Consider the following 12,763-nt stretch of genomic DNA (forward strand, 5'->3'; position numbering starts at 1 on the left):
CTGTGAAACCTTTCTGAGCTGCCTCTGTTCCTCAGTGACAGTTAGCTTCCCCTTCCTTGGGGCTTCCATGCTGGTGTAACACTAGGCACGCTGAATTTTGTCTATGGCAGTTGTATCTTAAAGATCAAGCAGACCTAGAAATAGCCCATTCTCAGAAACAGAGCTGAGGAATAGCACCTCCATTCTTTTGGGTCAACTTCTTCCATGTCTTTTATCTCCACTCCCTCAGCAGTTGTAGCTTTTCTTCAAGTTTCTTAGAAATCTGAAAACCTAAGGGTCACTAAGATTGAGTAAAATACCTCTTCCCTGCAACTGGCTGGTTTATTTCTTGATTTTATGGAAGACAGTCCAGACACAGACCCGTTTTCCTTCATTACCTTCATGAAGGCAGCTCCTGGCGGTGGGAGAGTGCGGGAGTCTAAGCCAGAGGAAGACCTTTCAAGTGGCATTAAGTATTTAAGAGGATGCCTGAGGCCAGTTCCTGAGTCTTGCTTCTGGATTGTGTACGAGGAGCGTCAGGAAACAGAACAAAAATTCTCTCTGTCCTCAAGACACATGGAGAGCATTCCACTCAGACCAAAAGTGCACCTTTCACAAACGCTGCAGGACTCAGCACAGGCCTGGGGACTTGAAGGAGGCCCAGCACAGTCTTGGAGCCACAGGCTCCATCTCTGCCTGCATCTTTGCCTCATTTTGGGGCCTGAGGATGATGTCCAGTTGTGCTCTGAAGTTCTCATTAGAGGCCAAGCATAGGGAGGGGGTGTAGGGGGAGCTGATGCTTCACTTAGCACGGTCCTTTTTACTCTTCTCCTAGCAGGGGCTTAAGGATGCTCCCTGACCAAAAGCGTCTCTCCCCTTTATTAGTTAACTTCACTAATACTAAGGCTATGAAGATAAAATATAGGGAGATACAAGAGTATATAATAGAAGGCTTGTTCTGGGGGTCATGGAAACCTTCCCAGAGGAGGTGAAATTTCAGCTAAGATCTGAAGGATAAAATTGATTTTTTAAATGCAAAAGAGGATGATCACTCAGGCAGAGGGAACAGCATGTGCAAAGTTGCTGAAACAGGAGGGATCATGCGCATTTGAAGAACTTAGGGAAGGCCAGCATGGCTGAAGCATGGTGAGTAAGGCAGCTTGTGTGCCTTAAGATAAGGATGGAGAGTGAGGCAAGAGCCAAGTCACACATGGCCTTTAGTGCAGGGTTAGAGGTCTTGCACTTTATCCTGAAACAATGGAAATCCACTGAATGGCTCTAAACAGGAAAGTAAAATGATTGATTAACATGTTTTTTTAAAGATCAGACATTGTTCAGCGTGTATAATTTGTTTCTATACATGTGTATATGCTGGTATATGAATTGAACAGTCCTGGAAGGGTATATAGCAGGGGTCCCCAACCACCGGGCTGTGGACCGGTAGTGGTGCGTGGCCTGTTACGAGCCAGGCCACACGGTAGGAGGTGAGCGGCAGGTGAGGGAGTGAAGCTTCATCTGCTGCTCCCCATCGCTCGCAATTCCGCCCAAACCAGCCCCTCTCTTCCCATTCCCCCAGCCCCCCCACCCCCGCCCGTGGAAAAATTGCCTTCCACAAAACTGGTGCCTGGTGCCAAAAAGGTTGGGAACTGCTGGTATATAAGAAATTCTTAACAGTGCTACTTCTGAGGAGGGGGACAGGGCAGAAGTGGAAGGAAGATTTTTATTTTTCATTTCATACTCTTTTGTTGCTTCGAATGGGGAAATCTTTCCAAAAGCTCTTCAGAGAGCTCACATTTCATTGGCTAGAATTGGATGACGTGGCCGTTCCTGAACCATTCACATGCCGAGGGGAGGGGTTGCCATGAATGGCTTAGAGTGGAATGGATATGGGAAATTCAAACACAAGCATCTACCATAACCTGGCAGGCTAGTGATATTGGCTTTTTCAAAAGACCTAACTCTTGCCACCCCTCAGGTAAGAATATATAGGATGTCACTTCCTTGACCGATGCGATGGGTCATCCGACCTTGGCCTTGGACTTCATGTCATGGACAGTGCTGGCTAGGATCTTGGGCCCTTTTACCCACCATGGCCTTGTAGTCCATAGAACTGTACTGACCTCAGCTTGGGGCTTTCCCACGGTCTGTTCCCCTTTCCCCAAGCAAAATAAGATGGGTTTTTTTTCGTGTAACATAAATCAGTGCTCCATGACAAGCGTGCTTTCTTCCTCTTATTCCTTTGCAATTGTCGGCTCTGGATCTTTTAAGCCTCTGCCTTTGTCTCACAGAGTAAAAATGATAGGAGAATGAGAAATCAATTAGGTAGCAAGAAAATAACCATAGCTAAAGTAAAGCAATTACACCAGGGCTAAAAACCTTTCCCAGCAACAGTTAGACAGCTGTGTCAAGTAAATTTTGAAACAACAGGAGTTGTGTTGACCCAGAAAAACAGTGTATTGCCTTTATTGTCAGTCACTGTGGTTTCAAGTCCTGGCAGCCTGATTTAATTAATGACAGAACAGCTAAATCTTTATCCATACACAGCTCTCATGACAGTTTGCCACTGACAATACAACTCCTTCCTTCCTCTCTTTCCCTCCCTCTCTGCCTTTCTTCCTTCCTTCTTTCCTTTTACATATATTTATGGAGTATCTACCATATGCCAGAAACTGATCTAGGCACTAAATAACCAGAAATTTATATACTAGGGGGGTGTGTGTCTGTGTGTGTGAGAGAGTGAGAGAGAGATATGGAGTGACATGACACTTCTGTCTGATTGATGAAGTTCATCAGTCAGGTCTGCATTGTTTATTTAATCAAACATTTATGAAGTGTATGTTACGTGCTGGGTTTGGAGTCTAGAGATTAAGAGACAAGAGTCCATGTACTCAAGAAATGTAGCCACACTAGCAGGCAATGACTCTCCCGTGAAGCCTTAATGGCAACATGGACAAACTGAGGCGGGATGCGGCCTAGGATTGGCAGGGGCAGCTCCGTGTGGGGTTTGGTATTTGAAATGAGACAGAAAGAATGTGAATCATTTTGCCAGAAGCAAGGCAGGGTGAGACTGGAGGAGTGCTCAGGCATAAGGAATGATGTGCACAAAAGCCCAGGGGTGAGAGGAGTGTGGGGTGTCCCGGAAACAAGAGATGGCTTGTTCTGGCTGCAGTAGTGGGTGCAAGGAGAGTGTGTGAGCAGCTTCTCCAGGAATAGCCACGGAATCTGAAAAGGACCAGCGATCTGTCTTAGCAGATATTAAATGTATATAAAGCTACAGTAATGAAAACAATGTGGTGTTAGGGGCAGAAAAACCACTAATTTAGTTATTTGTGTGTTTTCTCCTTTTCTTAATTATGTCAATCACTACAAACTGGAAACAAAATGAAACCATATTCAAAGTGAAGAAACAAATGACAAACTAGGGAAATTTTTGCAATATATTAAAAAAGAAAAAGGTTATTGCATAAAGAATTCTCTAAAGATAGAGAATAGAGAAAATAAAAACAGAATAAAGTGAAGGGAATAGAAAACTCAGAAACAATAAGAGCGTTTATAATATAAATATGCATATGATAAAATTACCATTTCATACCGTAGAGAAAAGATAAATCATTCAGTAAGTGATATTGGAACAAATGACCCAGCACTAAAAAAAAAAAAAAAAAAATTTAACTTAGATCTCTAATTCATATTACATAAAAATCAAATTAAACATCAAAATCAAATATTTTAAGGTGATATTTTTAACATGCTCTCAACACTGAAATTATTTTCAAATAATTAAAATTATAAATCATTAAAAAGTTAAAGTATAGATAAGTTTGTGAAAGGGACAATTTCCTAAGAAAGAAAAGAAATGAAAAAAATGTAAAGAAAATTGTGTGTCGATGTGAATATACTAAAATATAAAATGCTTATATATTGCAGAAAAGCCATATACATTTCATTCATATTTTCACATGCATTTATATAAAGTTTTGCAAAGTGCTTTCCTATGATTCTTTTTTTAAATCGAGTCATTTGACTTTCTAATTTAGGTATTCATGATTTCTCTCCTTAATTATGTCACTCTTATTAACTGAAAGCAAAATAAAATCACATTCAAAATAAAAAGGCAAACTAGGGACAAACTAGGGAAATATCCTAATCATATAAAAACAGGAAAAGTTTTTATATAAAAAATATCTCTAAAGACAGAGAATAGAGAAAATAAAATAAAATGGAGAAAAACGGGTAAAAGAATACGAATAGGTAATTTACTTAAAAAACAAAAATAATAACGAACATATAAAATGTGTTCAACCTCATCTGTGATGAACGAAATGCGAATTAAAACAATAGTATATATGTATTTTTGCCTATCAATTTGGAAAGAATATACATATATATGTATATATACATATATGTATATATATGTATGTACATATATGTATATATATATATGTATATATGTATCACGCATGAGGGACAATAAAGCATGAGGCATGGTTAATAAAGAGCATGAACACCTTATCTGTGTTGTTTCTTTTGTCTACTCAGTCTTGGAATTAAGAATTTAACCTTATCTGAAAGAGTCACTAGCAACAGAATCAAGCTCAGGGTAACAAAGTGTGATTAAGAAAAACAACAACAAAAAAAAAGAGTTGAGCTTTAGCTCTGAGAGAGATGAAATTATAGCAACTTATCCCTCAACTAGCTGGCAAACAAATTCTTCACAAAACTCCATCTGGGCCTGGTCTTGGTTCAAGAAGCGGGGAGTTGCTATGCTGCATCCCCCAGAGAGAAGCTTTCTCTCCTGCAGAAGCCTGACCATGGAAGAGGAAGAGGGAAGATGATGACTGAGTAGGTAGGAAATGCTTCAGGGAAGCTCAAGGACAGACAGAGCAAGGTCACTCTGAATTTTCATGGTTCTACCCCAGCTGGAAGCAAGGAGCAAGGAGCAGGGTTTACTGAGGCCTTTGTTTTGTCTGACAAGGGCTGAGTGATTTTGAAATCATCCCCTTTAATCATTAAATTAGACTTTGCATTTTCCAAAGACACTACAAAAATGCACAAGTTGGGCGGTAGGCAAGTTGGAGGAGAAGAAGAGGCAGCTCGAATTAATGGGGGAAATTTCAGACAGTGAAAGCCCCGCATGAGGGATTTGGCCAGACAGCACGTTGGGAGCCTGTGGTTCATGGCTGCATGCGCCCTGCTGAGCAGGGGTTTTGACTGATTTCAGGAGCTGATGGGAAATTAATCAGGAGAGAAGCTGGGACATTTGCTGCCACCGAAATCGATGTGTCAGTTGCCTGTGACGTCATGAGTCACTTCTTTCCAAATACTTTCTTACCGCTGCAACTGGCCTCTTTCCTCTTCCATGGGCTTCTTTTAATGTGGCTGTTACTTACCTTTGATTGATTGTCTAAATAACCTTCATCTTCCCTTCAGGCTTCCCCCCAGATTCAGCTTGGTGGAGAGGAGAGCAGTAAGTTGAAATACAATATAGATGTTAACTTGTAGATTCAGCAGAGATGACTGGACAATATCCAATCTCAGTAAGGCTGAGGGGCTAACAGTGGGAATCACTCTGCTCCTGTCCAGCTCAACCTCTGCTGCTGATGGAGAGCAAGTCATTTTGCTTCTTTTAGCCCTAAGTCTACTCGTGAAAAGTTTAGGGGCTGGACTATGTGGTGGATAACATTTTTCCAGCTTTAGCATCTTAAGAGACTAAAGACGAACAAAGAGCAAGAACAAGAGATTCCTATAATGTCAGAAAACACTTGAAGAATACGCAACCACTTAATCTAAGAAATGCATATTGAAACAATGAGATACTTTTTTAAACCTCTGTGGTCAGCAAAGACTTAATAAAGAAATGACACCACCTTCCTCTGGGTCAGGGGAGGAAAAATGAGAGCTCTTGTTTGCTGTCGGCAGGAATACACATTTTTTAATAGGGCGGTTTATGCAGATGCATCAAAAGTCTCAAAATGAGCATCATCTGTGATCTGGCAATTCTATTAGCATGAGTTCTGAGGAAATAATCAGAGACTCATGAATAATTTTAAGTACAAAGGTTTTTATCACAGCATTATTTATACTATTGAAACCCAAAGGCTGATCTTCCTTTGCCCAGGACGAATTACGTGACACTCGATGGCAGGCTTGGGGACACTCAGAAGGTGCAGGATGAGCAAGACCCATATACATACTCAACATGCCAGGTATCTCCCTGCAATTCCTGATCCCGTCCACCCGTGCAGAGCCACTCTTTCAGAGATGATCCTGCCATGTGACCAAGGGAGACCCTGCCTTGTCCAGGTGGTTGTGGTCTTCTTTGTTGAAAGACCATCTTTGGCCCACCATTGGCTGCAGGACAAAGGGAACATACTATGGCTTGGTTCCTAAGGCCCTTCACAATTGAGTCTCACCCCATCCAGAAAGAGCTTATTGCCAACTTCCTTTCCATCGGCACTGCCTGCCTGTCGTTTCCTGTCACCATACGCACTCTGACCCCCAGTTACCAGGGAAACTGCTTTCTCTCCACCGTCCCCTTCTCCTATCTGAAGCCTTTCTTCCTTCAAAGGATGCTTCCAAGAAGTGTTCCCTGCCATTATTTGACCTCATCGCATACACTGTCTAACATATTTTTGTGTGTATTGCATTTTTTTGCTCAGTTTTGTTTCAAGTTTGTCTGTCTTTTCGATTATAAGATCTCTGAAACTGGTACTATGTCTTATATTTGAAAGGTTGCATGACATAGGAGAAAGAACAGGATATGGAATCAGACAAACCTGGGGTTAAATCTTGCGTAATGTTGGGTAAGTTACTTAATCTCTCTGAGTTTGAGTTTTATCATTTATAAGATGGGGATAATAGTTATTTCACAGAGTTGTAGTGTGGTTGATGAGATCAATGTTAACCACCTGGTAAAATGCCTGCCCCACAGCACATACTCAGAAAATGTTAGTTCCCTCCTCTTTGTCCCACTTTGGAGGAGTTGAGCTTAGCACATAGCATCTTTAGATAAAATCTTGTCACCTAGCCCGTTCCCCAAAGGACACTAGGAGCAATGAGTGACTATAGGGGAGGAGAGCAGCAGTTGGTGAACCGGGAAAGCCCCTGTATGGGTCTGGCCTGCTGGCCTCTTACCTGATGATTGTCAGGGGGATGAAGTACACCAGGAAGGCCACGATGGTCATGTATGGGGTCTGGTAGGAGTCGTCGGGTCACAGGGCCCAGCACTGCACTTCACCATTGGAGAGTTTCCTTTTCCCAAATATGATAAGGGTGGGAATGGAGAATAGGAAAGAGAAGCTCCAGGCAATCACGCTGAGGACCTTGGCCTGCTTTTCTGCTCAGAGAAAAGAGAGGGATGCTTGGGCATCTGGAAACATCCTTTGGGAGCACGCTTGGCATCTAGTGTGAAAAAATATCATGGTGGAAGAGGGATTCTGGAACTCTCAGAGCCTCAGTTTCCTCATGCATAAAAAGGGGATAATAGGACCAGCATCTAAGGCTGATGCAGGGATTAAAAAGAGTATGCTTACACAGAAGCTGGAACACTGCCTGGTATAAGGTCAGTGTTCCCCAGTTTCTCCTCTTTTGCTTCCCCGATTTACCTGCTTGATTGAGATGTTGATGCACCCATTCCTAAAGTACTACGGAGCTCAGTTTGTACCACATACATTTGATAGGTTGCTGTGCGAATGCTTGTCTCTTGTACCTTGCCCATCCTCAAAGGCAGGGATGGGACTTTGGTCTGTCTGTCATCCTTCTCTTGTACCTAGCACTGTGAAGCACTGCGACAGTGTTTGAAAGCTGTTTGCCAAATGTTAAGTAGCCTTCTTTCATTTGAAGGAACAAGGGAGGAATTGTAAGGCAGAGAAAGAACACTGGGCTTGGTTCTGGAGAGCAGGGTTCATTCAAACCAAGCCCCTACACACTAGATTTGGGCTCTTTCAGATGTGATATTTTGACCTTGGGCAAATCACTCAGTCTCAGCCTGAGTTCTTCTCTAAAGTGGGATTTAAAAAAAAATACACACTCTGCTCACCTAATGAAGTCATGATGGGGCTAGAGAGAGACAATTAATATACATGAGAGTGCTTTTTGAAAAGAGTTGTTTTGATGTGATGCTTTCTGTTAAGCTGTTGTTGAAGGTCTTCATCTTCATCCCCATTGTAGCTGTGCTGTCTGTGCTGACTGGTCTTGGCGGCCCTTCTTCATCCAGGGACAGGAGACCTCCCTCTACCTTCCAACTTTCAAATTGGAAAGCAGTTGCATGTTTCTGGGTGGGGAGGGAAATGTAGAGTCTGGTGGTATCGTAGAGAGGTGTGTAGGGTGTGGTCAAGGAGCTATAAGAAGTGAGAACAATTCTAGAAGAAACTAGGGACTCTAGTAGAATCTTCAATCCCAAATACTTGGGAGAATAATATCTGGGGTTCTGTTCTTGCTGAATTGTCACTCTGAAAAGAGTTATTAGAAAGATTTAGAAAACAGATATTACTGGCACACTGAACAAGCAGGAACCTTGGGGTGGAATTATAATACAGTCTTTTTAGGTCTTTCTGTCGTCACCGTACATGGATCAAGTGATCCAGTGGAGTGGGAGCTCTTCTGCTCCTGTTTGAAAACTCAGCCCCTTGATGTCAGTGATAATTAGGTAGTTTAAAAGCCCCTGCAGTCACCTTACGTGGTAAACAGTGCTTCAATGTAGTAATGAACTTAAAAATTAATAAGTAGATGGGTTTCCCTGGTGGCGCGGTGGTTGAGAGTCCACCTGCTGATGCAGGGGACGTGTGTTCGTGCCCCGGTCTGGGAAGATCCCACATGCCGTGGAGTGGCTGGGCCCGTGAGCCATGGCCGCTGAGCCTGCGCGTCCGGAGCCTGTGCTCCGCAACGGGAGAGGCCACAACGGTAAGAGGCCTGCGTACCACAATAAATAAATAAATAAAATAAAAAACACGGACAAAATAAAATTTTTCCATGGTTAGACTAAACTCCAATTTTTCAAAGTATTGAGTATTTAAATTGTTTCCAATTATTTTGTATTATAAATAATTCATATGCATCTCTTTGCACTGCTCTGGTTATTTCCTTAGGATGAACTCTTAGAAACTGAAGATTGGGGCAAATATAGCTAAGTTTCCCCCAAAGTGTCTACAATTTATGGCTCCCACTAGAAGTGTACAGAAGTGTCCTTTTCCTTATAGTTGCCCAGCACTGAGGATTTTTCCTCTTAGTCTAGTTATCTTGTTGGTAAGATTTCCTATCCAAATATTTAATCTTGCAGTTCTTCAATTAGCAGAAACAATAAGGGAAATAAAAATAGTTTTTACTAAATAAAAATTTTAAAATTATTTATAAATTGTAAACATACTTAAAAAGCAAAATGAGGGCTTCCCTGGTGGCGCAGTGATTGAGAGTCCGCCTGCCGATGCAGGGGACACGGGTTTGTGCCCCGGCCCGGGAAGATCCCACATGCCGCGGAGTGGCTGGGCCCGTGAGCCATGGCCGCTGGGCCTGCACGTCCGGAGCCTGTGCTCCGCAACGAGAGAGGCCACAACAGTGAGAGGCCCGCGTACCTTAAAAAAAAAAAAAAAAGCAAAATGACAAATAGGAAATATTTGTATATGACAAGCAAAGGGCTAATATCCTTCTTATAAAGAACTCTGGCAAAGAAATAAGATCACACCAATTGAAAAAGTGGGCAAAGGACATGAAAAAATTTTGAGAAATTTTTAAGAAACAAAGCGACAAGTAAATGAAAGATATATAGAAATGATCTTTTTGACTACTAAAGAACTGCAAGATTTCTTTCCTAGAAAGATATTTTCCTCACCAAAATGATGAACGTTTTACCCATACCCATACCCTCTTATGTTTAAAATTTTTGCTTTTTCAATCTAATTGGAATTTACTTTGTAATTAACTGTGACATGTAGTGATCTATTTTTTTTAAATGGCTAGACAGCTATTCTAACACGATACACTGGCAAATTCATTCTTTTCTAACTGATTTGGTATTCTATATGCTTTAGATAGGTTCCAGTATCATATTGTTATAATTATCAAAGTTGTATATTATATTTTCATACCTGGCACTATATATCTCTCTTCATTATGGGTTGATGGTTTTCTAATTACTCTCACAGTTATTTTTACTAAAGAGCTTTAAAACTGACAACTCCTCTGGAGTTGCTGGCTTAGGAAATAACCACTTTAGTAAAAAGCAATAAAACATCAGTAAAAATGTGCCCCCCCATTTCTGCTCTCCTTCCCTTGGTTTTGTTACCATTGCCACGTGCTTGCTCAGCCACAGGAGAGTTCCTCCTGGCTTCCACTGGCTCCATTTTCTGTGCTGCTCTGTGGGGAATCTCTTTCTCCCGCCTTCTCTCAGCTCCGTCACATAAACCCCCAACCCTGCCCCTCACAGCTGCCCTTACATTCTAACGTGCTGGAGCAGCAAGATGACTCTAGCCCAAGGTTCTCTGGACCTTCTTACACCCTGTTCCACCAACTACCACATCCTATCACCGTGCGGATCTTTTCAGCTTCCTGAAAGGCCATGCAGCTTTCCTAGGGGGCTTGGCATCCTTGTTAATATTTAATCTGCTCCCTGTGTGCTGGGAATTCCTTGAAGTTTCTGGTCTTTGGATGGCGTCTTTCCTTGGCTCCCATCCCAGCTGCAGGTCTCCTCCTATTTGTAGGCTTCTTCTATGACTTCAGTTGGGATTGGGCAGAGGAAGGGAAAACGGCGAATTTCTGTTTCCAAGCTTGCATCTTTCCCTGAAGCTATTAGAGATGATTATTTTCCAAGTGCCCTAAATGAAGCGTCTATTAATTTTATAGTGAGGAAGTAAATTGCTTTACATCTTTTAAAGAACACTATAATATTCATTCCTGCCTTTCCTGTAATTTAGGACATGATTTATAATATTGCGCAGTATCTCCCAGAACCAGTCCTATTTCCCATAAGCTAAACAGTTGATTAATTTTTATCTAATGAATATGGTGGTGAGACATGTAACTGACCATGTTTCCCTCTTGACTGTGGAGCCCAAAGCCTCGACCTCCAGCAAGTGTCCTGGGACACCCCTCACATGTTTTCTTATACTTAAGTTCACTTTACTCCTATTTCTTTCGCCTTGAAATACTCTGGTGTGGGTGTCTTTTTGTACACCAAATGCAATCCTTCCCAGAGCCTGCAGGACGTAAATAAGTGTTTGGCTGAGTAAGAGTATCACACTTTTGCATACATATATCATAAAATATCTCTCCCATTTACCCTCGTGCCCTCCCCTGCATCCTTCTCTGCCGGAGAAGATGCTAGAGCATGACACTGTCTGGAAAGCTTGGTGCGAATTGCACACCTTCCTACACTCACACAACCTAAAAAAGCCTGAGAAACAGGTATAAATTCGATCTTAAAATTACTTTCAATTGCACACAACACACTGATATGTTTCTGGTATAAAACTTCCCTAAAGGCATGTAAGTCCCTGTGTTCTCTATGGAGAGTCCAGCTCCCATCCCCAGACGTGAGGACTAGTTGGTGTACATTTTTGCAGGCAGTTGTTTGTTATTCTGAGACCTCACATTTTCTTGCATTCTCTCACACTCTTCTCTCTCTTTCTGTACACAATATCTAGCATTGTTTTGAGTTTTTCTTTACGATAATGTTATCATACAGTATGATACTGCATGTATGTTGTTTTTATTACTCAATATATGATGTAGATATTTTCATGTCAATGCATATTACTCTCCATGGCTCTGCCACCTCCTCACTGAGAGACAGTAATCAAGGACACCTAAACTGAACCCAGACCATCTGGGTTCAAATCCTGCCTCTGCACCTACTAGCTGTATGACCTTGGGCAAACTACTTTAACTCTTTGAATTGTAATTGCCCAGATTAAGATGCAAATAATAATAGAATTGACATCACAGAGCTGTTGTGAGGATTAAAGTATTTAACATATGTAAAGAACTTAGAATCACGAATAGCACATAGTATGCAATCAATGAACCTAATCTACTGAAACTTCTACATAGGATGCTAGCCTTTCCTCCATTGAGGGACACCAAGGTTAGCATTGAATTCCTGCTATTCTAAGCAATGCTGCAACACACAACACATGCGTGTGCATGCACACATGTGAGTATTTGTCCAGAGAAGATACCAAGAAGTAGAATTTTTATGTCAAAAGGCTGCACATTTTATATTTTATTAGATATTATTAAGTTGCCATTCAAAGTATCTGTGTCAGTACTGCCTGATGTATTGAGTAGTATCTGATGACATTAATTCTACTTATTCTAAAGTTCTGCTTGCTCTATTAATTTTGCTTCCTTAGTTGTAAATTCTGCAGAATGGTATTTTAAACGTACTATCTATTTTCCACAGTTTGGCTTTTGTCACATTTTTTGTGATATTTGATTGCACCTCATTTTTGTAGGCAAGGTTTCCTATTAGGTTCTTCATTTTATTATTTTCACAGCCTGCTTGGGAAAGTGTAGTATGTTGGCTTCTTATTTGCTTTTGGGGGTCAAAGAGGTAAGTGGGCTCTGCCTGTGGGCGGAGGAATGGACAATTAGTCCTGTGACTAGGTACCCACAATCCCTCCAAGCTGTCATTGCTTCCCAGGGCCCCACTCTGTTTCTCCAAATCCAATATCTCCACTACTTGGAAGCAGAGACCTCCATCCCTCCTGCATGCCTGGGAAGGGGAAGAGCAGTGGGAAGGGAGATGTGCTGTGATGAAATGTCCTCATTGTACTCCAGGAATCATCCTGCC

General features: G+C 41.7%; 1 protein-coding gene across 1 annotated transcript in view; it reads right to left on the reverse strand.

The window, feature by feature from the left end:
* NPSR1 (neuropeptide S receptor 1) overlaps positions 1–12,763 on the reverse strand; it is a gene marked incomplete at both ends in the record, with an annotated part of 161,689 nt that overhangs the window by 23,276 nt on the left and 125,650 nt on the right. The window contains 2 exon segments of the mRNA XM_082661700.1: positions 7,114–7,190; positions 7,194–7,315. Coding sequence (XP_082517826.1) covers positions 7,114–7,190; positions 7,194–7,315 — 199 coding nt within the window.

The sequence above is a fragment of the Grampus griseus genome, assembly GCF_964374135.1.
Source record: "Grampus griseus genome assembly, chromosome: 9".
Lineage (NCBI taxonomy): Eukaryota > Metazoa > Chordata > Mammalia > Artiodactyla > Delphinidae > Grampus > Grampus griseus.